General features: G+C 41.2%; 1 protein-coding gene across 2 annotated transcripts in view; it reads right to left on the bottom strand.

The window, feature by feature from the left end:
• dlg4a (discs, large homolog 4a (Drosophila)) overlaps window positions 1-17,593 on the bottom strand; it is a 60,662-nt gene that overhangs the window by 42,041 nt on the left and 1,028 nt on the right. The window contains exon 1 of one of the 2 annotated variants that reach the window (XM_005735445.1): window positions 9,771-9,846. The exons of the other annotated variant lie outside the window; for it this stretch is intronic. Within the exon in view, the coding sequence (XP_005735502.1) occupies window positions 9,771-9,812 (42 nt within the window). The 5' untranslated portion in view covers window positions 9,813-9,846. Of the gene's footprint in view, window positions 1-9,770; window positions 9,847-17,593 lie in introns of those variants that run through there. 2 annotated transcript variants of the gene reach the window in all.

Genomic DNA, 17,593 nt, shown 5'->3' with positions numbered 1-17,593 from the left:
ACACACACACACACACACACACACACACACACACACTTTACAGCTGTCACAACATGAATGTGTTTTTCATTTCATTCATTTGGTATTTTGATGGTCTCCACTCCTTCGTGGGATTGTGCTGGCATGGTGAGCCCACAGGGTGGAGTGAGAGAACCAGGTAGGGAAGATTTGAATATTGTGCATTCATCTCAGGACCGACTGCGGCGCAGGGCTCAATGCTCCCGGGTGACGTCAGCGTTAAATCGAACACAGAAACCGTTCCAGATATCCCAGTGTGCTGCTGATATATATATTTTAAAACCCTTATCTCCCACCTATAGAGCTGGAGATATCCAGTGTGCTAAAGACATCAGCAGGTTTATCACAGATCTTCATGGGGAGGTCATTACAGCACAGTGTGAATTAGAATATAGTGCCAGCTGCTTAAAGATGTTTTTTCTTTTAGAGTTAACTCTCTCAATGACCGAAAAAGACGTGTGTAGAAATTAAAAGTTTCTAGTTTGGTCATGTGATTCAGGGAGTAATCATCAACATAAGCAGAGAATCCTTGATCACATAAATGCTCTGTTTTATAAGTCATCTGAGTCTTTGCTTGCTTCACATTTGTCTTTTAGTACTCTGTATGTATGGAAATGTATATATATTTATGCACATAATAACTGAAAGTCTGTCCTCGATTGCAGCGGTGAATGCCCTTTGATAGTTCACATTGCCGACTGTATACTGGAAAAGATTGTGAGTAACAGACTTTTAGTAGGCCACCTCTTCAAAATTACACAAGGGTAGTCCACGCGTTTTCCTCTACTCCTCCACTTGAATTACATCCACACAGTTTTTATGTGTGTTTGTGTTCCCCTGGCAATACTCCACCTTCTGAAAGTAACTTTCTTTAAAGAGTACTGTCACAATATCAATAACTAATCATCTAATCAGAAGTCTGTCTCATTTCAGTTTGGTTCAAATTAGCCTTCATATCACAGGTCTAAATTATATATCATTGGCAAGAAAAAGAAAGAAAAAGACATGAACTATTTTCTATTCTTTCTCTCCTAATAGAGAAACCTCCAAATAAACAACCCAGGAATGCCTGGGATTCCTCTCAAGGCTTTCATTAAAAATATGTAGACATAGAAATGTCTTTTTTCCCCCTTCTTTTTAAGTATAACTATAAATTGTACATAGACATGGAGGTTTCAGATCTGGAAGGCAGAAATCCTTGAAACCTGCTTTCTTTCTTATGACCAGTGGGGACATCTGGTAGCAATTTACACGCGCATAATTCACAAATCATGGATTATTTTTTGTGTAGCTTTGGTTCAAAGGCAAAACAAAACTGCTGACTTTATTGGCTACTTTGCTAGCGTACTGTGTGGTAGCTTTGAATTGTTTGCATAGACTATAAAAGACTACAATGCCCATTTCTTACGTGGTTTGATACATCAATAAACACTTTCATGATGAGTTAATGGTATCGTTGCAAGTCTTATTTAACGCAGTATAAAATTAATTATGAGAGGTTACCATGTGATTTCAAAGTTATTATCATCTGAACATGCTCTATCCCTGCTTTGTAGTTAGCCATACTCAGCATTTAGGAAAACCGAGATCCTTAACTCGAGGCTTAGGCCAGTGGCCACCAGACTAAGAAGCATCCATCTTTAATATGTAGTGTATAGCCAACATATACAGTAGAAGTGACCCATTTTATGCAACACTTAAGTGTATTAACATGCAATTAACACAAAAACTGATGTGACTAACGTCATAAATTATCAGCGTAGGTACAGTATAATACATGGGTACACAGGTATTGTATAATAAGTACAATGTAGCATGGGCACAGTATAATTTCTATGGCATACTGTAAGTGGCTTTTCCCTTCAACTACAGTATTATGTAAGCGTGGGAGTCACATGGAAACCTGAACTGTTTTGAGTATAGCATTAACATCCTAATGCTGCATTGTATGAGAGAAACAGAGAGAGAGAGAGAGAGAGAGAACCCCAAAAGAGTGTTTCCATGACAACATCTGCAAAGGGTGGCAGATCCCTAACAAACAGTCCTCTTGCCAGCAGCTTTCTGGTCACTGGCTCTATAGCAGGACTGTTTCTGTCATGGGTGATTGTCTTCATAAAAGCAGGTGTCTCATGCTACTATTACATGTGACACAAGCGAGACACGTGACAGGTCTTCCATAAATGGACAGAGAATTTAAAGAAATACAGTGAGCTCACGAGAAGAGCCCTTCACTGACGCTGTGAGTGGCTAAAACCTTGTTAAGTCTGCCCTGAGGTTAGAGCCAGATGTTCCGTACTAGCTGTGGTGGTTGGCTAAAAGTTTACATTAAAGCTAAAATCAAAGCTGAAATTCTGATTGGTTTACATTTAATTGTGTGAAAATGTAAATATTCAGTCTTCATTGATACCTTTGTTAATCTTCCCACATCCCCATCTAAAATGCACAGCATGTCCTTGCTTTTAGATTAGCTCACCTCGTTTTTGAGATGTGTGTGATCAATAGATCCTACTCCGCCAACTATAGTCAGCTAAATTTTATTGCTGTTTTCTATTTATTAGACTCTTACATATACATAAACATCTCAAAATTAAATAAAGCAATGAATGCACTTTGATCTTGCTTCATTTTGCCTATAGACCGTACATTTCAGATTTATGAATTAGAGCATATTTTGTAAGTCCAGCCAACAGAAATAACAATAATATTAGCTTCAAACCTTTCACCAAATGTAAATGTATGCAGAGTAATTATTCCATATGTTATCCATATCAGAACCAATTTATAATGACACCATAAAGTTGATTGTGGCCGTTTTTCCAAACTTTATAATCTGTTTTTGAATTAAAGCATATTTGTGGTTTATTTCAACCTGGTGTATCTCTCCAAAATCTATACTGTAGATCTGGGAAAAGGAAAAATCACACAAAGGGCCTCTAAAGTGAGTTCCCTGCAGCTTTCCAGAAAACATGATATTTGCATTAATCATTTAAAAAATACAGTTTCAAGCTGACCAATGCCAAATGTGCTCTTTGCTGACTTTGTTAGGGATCTCCAATTGGGGAATACTTGCCGTCTGATCGAATCCCCTTGTATAGTCATCCACTGCTTAGTGGATTGCTTACGTGCAAGTTACAGGTGTCGAAATTGTAGTATGATGGTGGGTTGCATTCTTTTGAACCATGCAGCCGATTGTTTCTTGAAATCTCTAAAACATAGGTTTGGACTACCAAGTTAACATGACCATACCAAAGCCTACAAAGCCCACATTACTGTATAATACACCGTTCTGAAATAAATCAAAACAAACATCTACCAATTAGATTTTTATAAAAAGCCATAAACTGATAGAACATGTGAAACATGGATGACAAAATAGTTTTGCTCTGTCTGGGCCCGCTCTCTAAATAGTTGTTTGTTGAGGCAAAACCTACAAGGAATTACAGCTTTAGTGTTTGCATTCACTGAAAGTGTAGAACTGCTGTCACAGAAGGTGGCAAACTGGGGGAAAACCAATGTATATCACACTTCCAGAACAATTCTCTACTATTGAGCCTTCCATTACCTCCAGCATTCAGCAGCTTTGACACCGGAACAGCGGAACCAAAACGCAAACACAACCGGGAATCTCCCGAGGCTCCGAGACTGCCTCAGCTCTCTTGACTAGGAAAACACACAAGGTGAGAATAATAGTATTCACACCTACACAGAACCAACAATATCTGAAAGTTCTCTGTGTGAATATCTGATTCTGTTTAGTGACTACAGTCCTGCAGCATCTACAGGCATAATTTCATATCAAAGAGGCCTGCGAGCTAAAACTAATTTACTAGAAGCAAAATGTTAGCTGAGATGCATTTGAGTGTAATATTTTATGAATTTACTCTTTAGTGTCAGAGAAAGTTAAACTGGACTTGTTGTCATCATTCAAAACCCTTTCTTTGACCCCAACGCTGCACAAAGCTAAAGGTAACCTGCAGGTGCAACAGCAGGACACAAAAGTTGTAGTAAAGGCAAACTGTTAGGTTTCAGATAGGATATTCCTGGTTTTCTCTCTTGCGAATTCACCCAGCTGTATAAATATTACATGCCCAAATGGAGTCATCACCAACAGCGTTGACTTGGAGCAATCCATTATGTATGAAGTATGGTGCGTGCATTATCCCTTCAACACATTCAAAAAGCTAAAAGAAAAAATACATAGCCACTAGAATGCACTGTTTTTCTCCTTTTGGGAGAACTATTTAAGGGGGAAAATGGGATCGAAGTTGTCCGCACCACCCTTCAAGTGGATGAGAGCATCCACGCTGTCACGTCGTAATCTTAAAAGCGTGCGGATAATTCTCTTCCTGTGATGAGAGAAGAATGTCTAACTGCAGCTACTGGTCCAATTCTTTGCAACCATAGCCTCACAGTCTGTATTACATTCTGGTTCTGCTGTGCCTCCTCCCACACTAAACACAAACAGCAGTGTGCCATCCACAGTACAGAGACGATCCTTTGCCTGCTGCCCTCCCCTCCATCTGAGACTTAATGTGAAAAGATGCGCATAAAAGATCATCTGGATCATCACGTCAGGCTCTAACCTGCACTAAAATCTGTCCGATGTAAAACACCACCACCCACGTGCCGAAAGCCCTCCCATAGCCTGTCGTCTTGCTAAAGCAGCCATGCCGCGAACATGCTAATGCAATGTCTGGCTGATGACGTAATATGTCACTCTGCAAGACTTGATTTTAATCAAATAAGTCTTATTTCATATTTGTCATGCTTTCCTTGTTTTATGTTGAGCTCTTCACTGCGTCGAAGCCATCATGAAGAGCAGCACAATGTCAACGAGAGCGCAGAAGTCCCACCCAACTGCTGTTGAAATCTTCTGTTTGCAAAGGACAGCCAATCAGAAAGAAGTCTTAAAGAGATAGGGACCTTAAAGGACAAAGAGCTAAAAAAGCCTGTTTCAGACATTATTTTAAACTTGAATCATGAAAAGCTACACTATTAGAATCAAGGACTGGAAAAATATGCAGCTCAAAATTACTATATCAGGTATCCTTTAAGGTGTTGGTGGCAAATACGTTGTGCCTGTCTGTGTGAAACCATGACCTGTTTGTAATATCAAAGTCCTTAGCCACATCCACCACGATAAAGCTTATAAATGCTATTTTCTCCACTAACAAGTAAACACCAGCCGCAGGAATTTTAACGCAGCTCTTTTTTTCATGGAGTGATCTCATGTGAGTAGTGTTTCCATGTGCTTCTCTTCATGTGGTGTTTCCATAGAGCTGACGAACCTTGCCATGGTTTCTGTGGTAACTGCAGAAGCAAGGCTCTCTCCTCACTGAACTATTTTTGTAACAGCAGATGGAAGAAGACTACAGTTTAGTTTAGGCTAGTTTAATTTTCTTTGCCTAGGGGTGTGAATGCAGCTTAGTCTATAATTAGATGTGAAATTTGCTTTGTTGTGTTTTGTAAGTTTTTTAGCATGACCATGGCCAGGACTCACAGGAGTTCATTTAATGGGTAATACTTTTCATTGCATATTGTAACACTGTATCGAATGGAACTGAATAAATTGCGCTGGAGCACAGAACCACACCGTGGCAACACAACTCCGCATTTGTTGTGTGTACGCATTCATTTATACTTTTGACAGACTGTCAGAGTAAAAGTAGATTTCTTTTGGATCCCCCTCTGAAGAAATGCAACAAAAGACGGCACCACGCGCTGCTTTGGCTCTGCAAGTAGTGTGCTCAGCAGGACGTCAGTCTGGTCAGCCATGGAACAGCTTCTAACCAAGATGATTAAAACAGAACAGCCCCCGGGAACCAACCTGCCAGGTAAATCTAACTGGATATATTTATGCTCCATTTTCCCACCACTCCCATTTGAATAAAGGAGTTCATAGGTGTGCCGCAGGGGATGGGTTTTGAAGACTGGGACTGCTAGACGAAGCTGTTAGCAGTAATCAGAATGCAAAATTGATATGAGGGTCTTTTATGGTTGTGGTTACTGAACTGACATATGTTTACTGGTACAGGCTGCTACTGTAGGCAGGAAAACACTAATTTCTTATGAATAGACAAGAAAATACCAGTTTCTTATGAATAGCACTCAAATACATACAGATCAGACATAATATTAAATCCCCTGGCAAGTAAAGTGAATGCAACCAGTTATTTTGTTACATTATTTTGTTATTTTGTTGGCTGCACCTGTTACAGGGTGGAATATGGTATGCAGCTAGTGAACATGCCTTTAACCTTAAGCTGATGTATAAGGATTCAAATGATTTTGACCCGGTCAGCTCATCTGGAGTGGTAATTCCCTATAAAACGTGTCTAAGGAAGTAAAATATGTGAACTGTCTTCAGGGGCATAGGTGTCCGAACCTCACAGATGCACATAGGGAGCAAAGGCTAACTGATGGGTTGATATCCTGAGCTGAAATTGCTAGAAATTGTGACCCTGCAAAGCCTGAAATATGAAATAATTGCCAAAAAAATGTAATTTTTCTATTTAAACCTGTTCAAACTGTTTATTGAACCTTCTGACAAATTAAAAAAACAACAAAAAAACATCAGTGTAATGATGTTGAGATCACAATAACTTGGTGTTACAGAGTTAAAGCTGGTTGCGGTACATGAGTATGTGGCTGTATGGCCACCGGTTTGCCAGAAGGCCCATGCTAACCCCCGTCCACTGCTGAGATCCCTTACACTGGAGCATCAGAAGTTACGCAGTGAAAGAAGATGGCCTTGTCTGATGAATCATGTTCTGTTGCACATCATGGTGAGAGCTGGGTGCATGCACATGGCAGGCAGATGTCAGAAGCAGCATGATTCTCTGGTCAGTGTGCTCCTGGAAAAGCTTGGGTCCTGGCATTCATGAGGATGTTTGCTGCATGAAATGCACTACCTGCCTAAACACTGTTGCAGGCCATTATAGCAGACCTTTATAGCAAAGACAGCATCTTTCAACTGTAATAAAGAACCTAACAAAGAGCTTTAACTTGTCCTGTAATTCTCCACATGTCAGTCCTGCTCAAACATCTGTTAGATATGTGGGAAAAACTAATATGATCCACTTTACAACTCACAGGACTTAATTGATCTACAGCTAATATCCTGGTACCTGCAATCACAGATGGTTCAGAGCTGTTTTATTGGCGCTAGGGGGCTCCACATAATATTAGGTTTTAATGTTGTGGCTGGTAGGCGTAGTTTGAACGGCCAGCATAGATCTTTATGACAAGCTGAACAGTTTCCTAAAATAACGGTAGAAAGCTGCCCGACTAGCAGTGTCTTAAGCGAACATAGTAATTATCACTTTGCTGTAAGTGTCTTCTGTGTTATCTAGCAAGCAGTGTTTAGTTCAAGAGATATTATCACCATTGCTCTAAACAGAATGAGGACTAACAGTAAAAGGAGGTGATCATTTTTATACTTTCTGATTTTTGGAAATACGTGATAACTTCAGTCTCGGTTGTCACGGTCAGTTGTCATTAGTATAATCATGCTCGGTGCAAATGTGCAAAACAACTGCTGCAAAGACACATTTCATAATCATACAAAGAGCGACTGGTTGAGCAGAGGTAGTAAACTCACAAACGAGTCGGACCTCGTAAAATTTTACTAACAACGAAAGGAAAAACATACGACAGAAATCTGCTCTCCCATCAGCATCCTGTTTGAGCTATGATGGAGTAGATCACCTGGCCAGTCATGGCCCAGCAAACCCATTAGAAAGCTGTACAAGGTGATGAAATAAGACAATGAAATAGCATGATGTTGAAACATGTGGTGGCGTGCACTGGCATGGAGAAGTTGTATTTTCACTTTGTTTCTGCTACCTGGAGCAAAGTTGGCTCTTCACGCATGCTACCTCTATGGTATCTGAGGCCCAGCGTCATTTTCAGTTCAATATCAGGGCAGTGACATCCACATAAAGTAAACTATGTAGAGGCTGCAACCATTTTCAAATATGGTCCCCTAATGTGATCAAACCAGTTTAACTAAATTTGTCATGCAGACAACTGCCCGATCACACGCCTACATGATGCTCTGGTCCTCCTGGATTGCAGCCATCTTCACTTCTTGCTTGTTTGGGATCTCAATTGAACTCCAGGTCAAGTTCATGACTCCTCCTAAATTGCTTTTGGTGAATGTTTAAGACTGCCTTGCTGCTGGATCATTGTTCCTCGTGTTCTAATGCGATCCTTTGGATCTGAGGAGTCTTAATGTATGTACTGATCACCGCACTGCTGCAATTAGAAGCAAAATCATCAAGCGACTCCACCAGCAGTGCTACACATCCAATCAATAACACCACTTCTGCTGTGTTTGACAGATGCACTGGATTATGAGGCATTTCTTTATATATGTATATACTTTGGTCTGTGCATCACTCATGCACACTGATTCCAACCTCTGAAACTTTCCTGGAGTACTTCTGAAGTTTGCATCTCATGGTGGACCACCTGAAGTGGCTGGTCTACTCATGTCTTGATGTCTGACACATGTGCACCTGTAGGACAGTCTGACTGACTGTTGTCTTTGACAACTGAGGCAAACAACCAGAATAAGAATAATAATAAAAAAGGTTATCAAAACATCAAACTCCAGTTCTTGAGATGTATATAATTTTTTTAACATTTTGTGCACTAAATCAGGGAAATTGCATCAAGCTATCGTTTAATCTACTCCTTTTAAAATCCAACATGCTGGCACACTTAAAACAAACAAACAAAAAAACATTATATATGCCCCACGTTGTGTAGACTGCATTTCGTATTCTAATCAACAAGTCCGTAAATTTAATGGCTCTCCTAAATCAGACCTACTTGAGCTACAAATCTGCAGTCCAACCTGTCAAATACACCATAATGACCAGCTCAAAGCGCTGTTCGACCACAAACACATACATGTGCATACACAGTGGATTCTGCTTGTGGAACTGCATTAAATGGCATCTTAGTCCCAAACACTCGATCAGCCAAAGTAGAGACTCATCATGTCAGCTAATTAAGGCTGGAGTAGCCCTGTTTTTTACACAAACCTGCACGACTGCTTCAATAACTGTAATTCAGCACGTAGGGATGTAACCAGGACATGAGAAGAAAACCCATTTGTTTGCCTCTGTGTCCCATTAACCTGATGTTGGTCACGAGTCTTTACTGTAACCCTAAAAATGAAATGACCTTTTTTCAAAGCGATGCCAGCTGATTAAACAGGATGATTTTCCTTATCTGAGAAGGACACTAGCCTAATGTCCCAGAGTCCTCGGGGGAAGAGAAGTGCATAAGAATATGAATTATCCCCAGACGTACACAGGCGGGAACCAACCCAGACGTAGAATAAAAGACATGCATGCATGAATCTGTAATGCTTTAATCAACAAGTCTGCTAGAGTTTCACTCTTTCTGCATTTCGAAACATGCTCACTGGTACATACACACCCACACGTGCCGGGCCATGTTCATACGTAATACCCAAACTGGATGATTAAACCTACCCAGAGCACACGTACAAGGAGAGCAAAAAATAAATAAAAAATTCCTCAGACACATATTTTTTGATTAATCCATGACACTGGAGCAGATTACAAGCATGTTCAATGCAGTATGCACAGATGTAGGTAGAGACCTCCCCTAAGCCTGCCAGAACGACTAGCAGACTTTGAGCTAACATGCAAAACAGAGGCAGCAACAGAGGGATGGAAGGAGAAGAACGACACAAACAGAGAGGTGAATTTACCTACCACACACGGACAGAGAGAAGGGAGCTTAGTGCGGCCCTTCATGAGCAAGAGACAGAGGAAAAACAGCCTCCCAGACACCCGCAGTAGAGGAGGAGAGAGATGGGGAGAAAAGGAAAGAGAGAGAGAGGGAGAGAGAGAAAGATGGGAGGCTGGGGAAGGGGGAATAAAAAAAAGAGGGAGGGGGAGTGAGGGAAGGGGGGGAGGGGGGTGTCGTAGCAGACGAAGAGAGAGAGAGTTTTCCTGGAAGCAGAGAGTTGTTGGTGTTGGATGTATCTTGGTGTTAAAGGCAAGGGTCGGAAAAGAGACGACCGGCTGCCTGCTCCAGCCGTGACTCAGAAAATATGTTTGCCACCGCCGGTGAGGGAGGGAGGGAAGGGGGAAGGGGACATACAGGCAGAGAGACAACCTTTTATATTATTTTTCTATGATTTTTGGGTTGTTTTTTTTTTCCTTTTTACAGTATGCTTCCACTCACTCTGCTCTTTGCTCCCTCTTTGCCTCACCATTAAGCACACAGACGTCACCTAACGTGAGAGCGCGTTTGACGCAAATGTGAACTCTCTGGGTACACCTTCACCTCCACTCTTTTAACGGCAATAGCAATTGTTTCTAGATAGCTCATTGCATTGCACGCAATCTCAATGTGCTTAGCACGGAAGATAAAATAAATGAGTAAATAAGCTCACGCAGGTTTAGAATGTTTTAGGGAAGTGAAAAAATGTCCATGTCACCGCTGTTACACGGGGACTGAACACTTTGAAGGTTTATTTGGTCAAATAGCTGACAGCAAGTTGATAACCAGCTAATCCCTTCTTATATAGGCAAGAAAAAATACCAACATTTTCTGCTTTCAGCTTCCAGTTTTGCTTTCTAAAGAGAATATCTGTTTTTTTAAAATATTTTTTTAAAGTTGAATATTTATATTTTTATTGGATAGTAACAACTTTTGCCACAGTGAAATCAACTGGTGCACGGCAAGCTGTAAAATCAGCGATCCAACATTTTGTTGAATTTGCAGCGATGAAGCCTAGTTTCTTTAAATTGCAATAGCATCAATTAATAAAGCACATAAAATTTAATAATAGACATGTAGCAAAAATATTTGGGTGCTGATCACCGAAGTTGTTGAAGATGTGTGTCAAATATGAGATGCGGTAAATGACGTTCAGCTCTTTACCTCTAAAGGTTAAAATGAATCGGACCTTCCCTTAGTGTTGTAGCTTTTTAAACTCTAACATGAAAGCTGATTTAATTACAAATACTCCTAGGTGGGACAGATGAGTCTGTGTAATTTGTACCTTTAGAGTAGCTGCCAGCATTGTTGTCTGAATGCTCAGGTCTCTTTCTATATAAAGGATTTTTTTTTTATCACAATTTTCACTTTAGGTGCAAATAGCATCTTAATATAGCCTGTGATACTTCCTCACCTTATCACTTCACAATAGCCTAGCACAGTGATAACTGGTAAATTGCATGGCTGGTGTTATGAGAATGTATTTTTACTTTAAAACAATTTTTTTTGATACCCATATCCCTACGCAAGGATACATGAGCAAATTCATGTTTATCTTATCAGTCATTTCACATCACAAAGACCTGGAGATTGCTTTAAGAAGCGTGTTTCTAGATATATTTTTTTTATACTGTCTGTTTTCTGTATATAGCCATAGCAAATACTGTTTCTTACGTAAGCATTAGACACTCTATCAAACTGTACAAATTCTTAAGTAATAACTTACACTCCTCTATCCACATCACAATCTTGTCTACAGGTATACTAGAAGCAGTATCGTCACCCTTTAGCCAGAAGCTGCACATTAATAAAGTCAACAATGAATGAGTAAGACAACTTTTCTCTAAGGAATGCATCGTGACTTAATGCAAAATACTGATATCGCTAATAACAGCTGATGCTTGTCCAATTGTTATTATGTAGTAGCCATTCAAGCTTTTATCTCAGACAAACTTGAGTGGTCTTTGATCAGTCGCTATTGCCCAAATTTTTAACTAAATATAACTCCTTTCCAGGCTTAGTTGTCATCATAAATTGCACTTCAGCTGTGTCTCTTTTTATGTCTTTCAGCTATATGGCTATATTAGGGGGGGGGGGCAAAATTTGGTTGGGGAATAAACAGAGTAAAATGCACCATGACCCCACTGGACTGTTTTACAGTGGATGGCTGTTGGGTGATGGATGGGTTATGACACCTGCAGAGGTTAGGCCCACAGCCCTCTGGATCTCAGCAACACAGTGAGCTGTGGCTTCTGCGCGGCTTCGCTCTCTGTAACTAAAGACAACTCAAGCACATCGTGACATTTCCATCTGGAGTGAAGCCCGTTAGAAGAGTGTTAAATGCTGTGTAACCCGCGAATCCAGCCACATAAGACCAAACATTAATTTTCTATTCTCTGCATTCATGAGCATCCTCTGCCGGCGCCTACACAGAGGTCATCCTCCTACCTGCACACTGTGGGCTTCACATTATCAACACCCTTCAATGGCAGGTCTCTCTCTCTCTCTCCGTATCTCTCTCTATCTCTCCCGTTCTCTCCTCTCTCCCTCCCTTCCTCCTTTCATCTCTATTCTCTCCATGATGATACCCCTGCCACGTTGTCATGGCAACAATCGGGCCCTGATTGCTTGGTTGCTAGGCAACTGACATCACCTATAAGAGGAACATGAAGATACAAAGCCAGAGACAAACAAATCAGAGAAAATATGTGCACTTGTGCGTTACTGTGCTGGGTGTCACTACGTCTGAACTCTCATAGCGTCATTAGTTCACGTCGTGTGCCGTGTCTACTCAGGGCCAAAGCCACACATGTAGGCAGCGAGGTCTATCATTAGGGTTACTAAGCATATAATTCGAATTTGACTTGCACTCTGTTCAGTCTTGTGCTCTTTGCCAGGCAGGAGGTTCGAAACCCCCAAAATCGTGACCTGAATTTCAGATGAGATTGTTGTGAATGTGAGTGCCTGTGACAGGGGGACTGCTCATGAATCACTGATACAGTAATTCAGATGCTCCCTATAAATTATGAGGAAACACACAGGGCCCTACATGCATATATAGATATATACAAATGTGTGTGTGTGTAGGTGTGTGTGTGTGTATATATATATATATTTTTGGCATGGACCAATGCAGCATCCGAGCTTCACATATGTAGGGTACTGGCATGTGAAATGTGTATGAATACTCCTTAATCAGACTGTCATGAGCTTCTTTGCTGTAGTTTTTTAATGTGCCACAAGATGTCATTGTGTGCTGTATTACAAAAAAAAAAAGAAAAAGAAAATCAGCTCTCTAAGAAATTAAGATCCTGCTTTCAAAACTGTTGCAAGTCCACATCAATGATATCAGCTTGGCTTTCTTGTTTTCGTCACTTTTATTTGACCTTCCTCTTTTCCCCACATATGACATGCTAGTTATATGATCTCTAACTAAAAAGCCTACAATGTGGGCATAATGTGTCATTACATAAGGATCCAGCGACAACCTGACCCTCCTTGACCCTAATGAGGATGACAGAGCCTCCTCTATCGACTCTATCAACATCATTAGATGTACACTCTCATTGCTATTGATTTTGAATTTTCCAGGTTGCCACGACACTTTGTTGTGTTTCTTGTTTGCTCAGAACGGAGCGGTATAGCTGACAGCCACTGCCCTCCTTACGGTCTACCGTAGCAGGCTCACGGCTCCCCATTAGCCTTCTCGCTCAATGTGAAATGACAAAGTGTCCAACCCAAACAAGCAATGATATATCTAATTTGTCATCTGTCATGTGGACAATTTGAGGATGGACGATGATTCTGACAGCCAAAACAATGAAAATGAGCATCAGACCCTTGGAGGTGGCACTCTTAGTGCACAAAATGGAAAGGTTGCTTAAATACGTGTTCACTGTTTAACTTTACATCGCCCTATTAAATCAAAAGAAGTAGCCATCTGCCCAAAATGAAGCTCAAAGGAGAAACTAGAAAAGCACTAAAGACACAGACTGAGCATCTACCCTACCAGAATATCCACCTAATGCACCAAACCATTTGAGTTCAAAAGAAAGGATGAGGCTTTGCTCATTCTCTCACCGTAAGAAACAGTGGAGCAGAGTGAAGCAGCAGAAGCAGGAGCACAGATTGTGCTGTGTGCATTTGACAAAGAGAAGCTCTTAACAGCCTTCTTGCTGGCTAAAGCGCCTGGTGGGGATGATGAGCATCATAAAGGAGCTGAAATATACTCATACATGAAGTGAGCCCTCACCAGTGTTGACTCTGCAGGCTTAAGATAGTGAAACAAGGCAACTGATGGGCATACGATTTGGGGGGAAAAAACTTAACATGAAGCATTTTGACTTTCTTAGTTATAATTATTATTATTATACAAATATATGAAGCGGTGATCTTATACCTCCTCTTTATTTGAATCTAATGGGTTTTATTGGCAAAAAATTCATAGTTTTAAATTGAGCAAGGCTTCAATCCACAGTGCAAAAGCTACTTGCACTAGAGCGAAATGCTCCACAGCTTGCATGCATTCTGTCTGATCATGTAGGTGTACGTGGCTTTCTTTTGGTAAAACAAATGAACGTGTGGGTGAGTGGTGCAATACATACATAAAGACGAACGGAGATCATGGCTAACCCCTGAATTTTTTTCCAGTATTTCATCTCAAGCACAAAAGCAAGCTGTCATTTGAGCAGAAATAACGACAGAGCAATCGAAGGGGGAAATAAATAAATAAATTGTCCGTCTCTATACAGCTACAAATTTGTTCTGCTGTGCTTTTTAACTGACCAGCAGAGACCCTCAGCACAGTGCAGTCGTGGCATCGGTCTTGCACTGGGGCAAGCTCTGCTTCGCACACTGTGCCCTGGGAGACACTTGGCAGGATCAGTGTCTCTGTGGCTGCATACAAAGGCCTGATGGATGTTCATGCCCTTGAGTGGAGATCATCTGAGCTCTCCACTGGATCACTAATCCTGACACACAGCACACACTGCTGCACACATTCATACTGGCATCACACGGTATGGTGAATGGGCGCTTGTTAAGGTGGATGACTTGAAAAAATATTGAGGAGGCTCGAAAGGACTTGCGAGCAGAGGGGTTTAGCTTATACTGTAACTCCATTTTGGAGACTCTCGGGGCTAGCGTAAGATACAGCAGCCATAAGCTTTTTATCCTTGAAAGCGCACAGACACACACGCACACACAATAAACACACATCCACATTATATAAATATTTATATAGACTGAAAAAAATGTGAGTGGTAAAACCAAATCCAGGGAAGAAGATGCTCATGTCAGATGTAGCCATACATGAAACCAATCAAGCGCACGCGAAGATGCTGACTTTGACTACATCTTGTCAAATGTATAATTCATTGGAGGAAAAAAGGCACTAACTAGGGAAGCCTCGAAAGTGCTGAAGAAGAGGGCAGAAGGTAAGCTACAGAGCAGAGAGCAGGGAGGAGTAGAGTGAGCAGAGTGGGAGGGATGGGGGGGAGGAGGTAAAATGAGATAAAGGAAAGAGGAGGCTGGGAGAGAGGACCGAGAGAGGGATTACAGGGGTGAAGGAGGCAAAAAGGACACAAAAAAAAGGTCTGTAGAAATAGGAAGTGGATTGAGAGTGACAACAGGGAAAAGAGTGATGATCAAAAAAGGCTAGAGAAGAGGAGGCAACAGAAATGCACTGCATGTGCTCCGTACCGCACAGGAGAACGTGGATTTATTGCAGCAATTTTCTCAAAGATAGAATTAAGATTAGTTGCTTTTCGAGCATAAATCCTTTTCACTATGCGCATCATCTGTGTTCGCGCCTCTCAAATTACCGACCCATCCTTCTCTGACTCAGTGCCATACAGGGAGGGAGAGTCAAAGGTATTGTCAGGCACGCTACTAAATATAAATCTTGTGACGTCTCCTCGATGTGCCCTAATATTCTAGTTCTAAATGTTATGTAATGACACTTGTGTATGATTCACCGGCATCATATGTTGCAATTTACTGCTTGCTTTTTTTTCCCCCCAGAGATTTTAGTGTGGGAAGGAGCAGAAAATTACATAAGCTACTAAAAAGTCCAATTTGCTCAGGAGAATCGATTGAAATGCCGAGTGTTTCCTGGTCATTTGCTCCATGAATTATAAATAAAAAGATTACAGTCAAATTGCAGTTACTTCAAATTTTATCCAAGCCAAAACTTGAACCTGTCAGTGTAGGAGGATCGAGAAAAGTAATAGCGTCATAAGAACTGTAAGAAAAAAAGAAAGGGACACAACTTTTGCACTTTTACCTTGAGGATGAAATCATCTTTTATCCAAAATGGGCTTTCCTCACAAATTTCTACTAATTCTGGTTCTTTCGCTCAAAGACATCCTTTCTCAATGCCTCGGGGAGAAATTCAGCCTGACTTTTCTCGGCAAAATACTCAACCCACCGACTCAGTGGGGGATGCCTTTTAATCGTCAAAGAGCACGGCACAGCAGTGCTCCGGTTCTAGTTGGTGTGTCTAGTTGGTGTGCTCTGTGTAGCGGTATCAGATATTTGTCACTCACCAGCTGACTGTGGCTTCACCCACACACAAAAACTTTGTGCAAAGACCTGCACGGGAACGCGGCATTGTTCACATAACTTGTTATACAGCACGTGGGTGTCACGGAACAGCTCGCTCAGGGAGCTGCTCGCCCGTCATCTGCTACGTGGTGGCAAGCCACACTCCTCACCTGCAGTTCAGCCTGCCTCCATTAAAGTTTAATAATGCGCATTTAAAGGAATACACCAAGTTTTGTGGCATATCCAAGTGAACCGTAGTCTCTCTTGTGAATATCTGGTTAGTGTTTAAGAAACAATCCCCAGTGACAAAGGTTTAGCTCATTTTTCTGGGTGAAACGGTCATCTAGGCACTCCAAGAATAGCCATTTCATTTGCCAGTCCAAGAGCTGCTTAGCCAATCAGTCGGTGCATAACTTTGCACATCTATGCGCTCTCACCTTTCCTTTTATAAACCAACCATCTGTCTCACAAGTTCTTGGCAATACTTGGGTTTTCTGTGCCAGCTTTACACTAAGTCTTTTCACACTTTGAAAGCGATGCAGAATTCTGGAACTGGTTGGGTGAAAAACCCACAGTTACCAACCGTGGTCTTTTACTTACAGTCTTATTCTTCTTCTTGTCCTAAGCTCAGTGATGTAAAACAAAATGCACGAGGTGCAGGTGTTCCAGGGAGGAGAAATACCTTGAAATTTCCCTTTCCTGCCCCCCTTCTCTCTCTCTCAATGAATTTGTCACACTGCACGGTGCAAGGTAACAAAAACTGCTTTGCAGAACCAAAAGGCAGCTACCTGTGTGGAAGTTCTGTCATTAGGGAAGGACGTGAAATGGTGTGAAATTCGCAAACAAAAAATGTGTTTAATGTACTTTGCTGTACACGCGCGCAGTGTGTCTCCCTCCTCATCTGACTGCACCTACTTATCTGTGTTTAACCACTAATCTCTGTTGCCACGGAAACTGAGAGCTTGATAAGCAAATGAATGTAATGTGCCACAGTTAAGCGCAAGTTTACGTAATACATCTGAAAGGACCAGCTGCACTCACGCCTGCTCCACAAATTAAGAACAAATGGAAATCTCAGATGATCAGCACCTTCACACGCCTGTGTGTGTGTGTGTTTGCGTGTATTTTTGTTTTCCTCTTTTTTCTGTCATCACTTCCTGCCAGAATCTGCATTCAGGTTCAGCTGCTATAGTACACTGCTCACCTCCTTTTGAATCTGTGTGCAGCTGTGTAGGTATGTCTATCAGAAAATTATATATATATATAT

Source organism: Pundamilia nyererei, unplaced genomic scaffold (assembly GCF_000239375.1).
Source record: "Pundamilia nyererei isolate P.nyererei 1_Seehausen unplaced genomic scaffold, PunNye1.0 scaffold00064, whole genome shotgun sequence".
Taxonomy (NCBI): domain Eukaryota; kingdom Metazoa; phylum Chordata; class Actinopteri; order Cichliformes; family Cichlidae; genus Pundamilia; species Pundamilia nyererei.
Note: the sequence above shows the minus strand (reverse complement) of the source record. Positions and strands in the feature narration are given on the sequence as shown.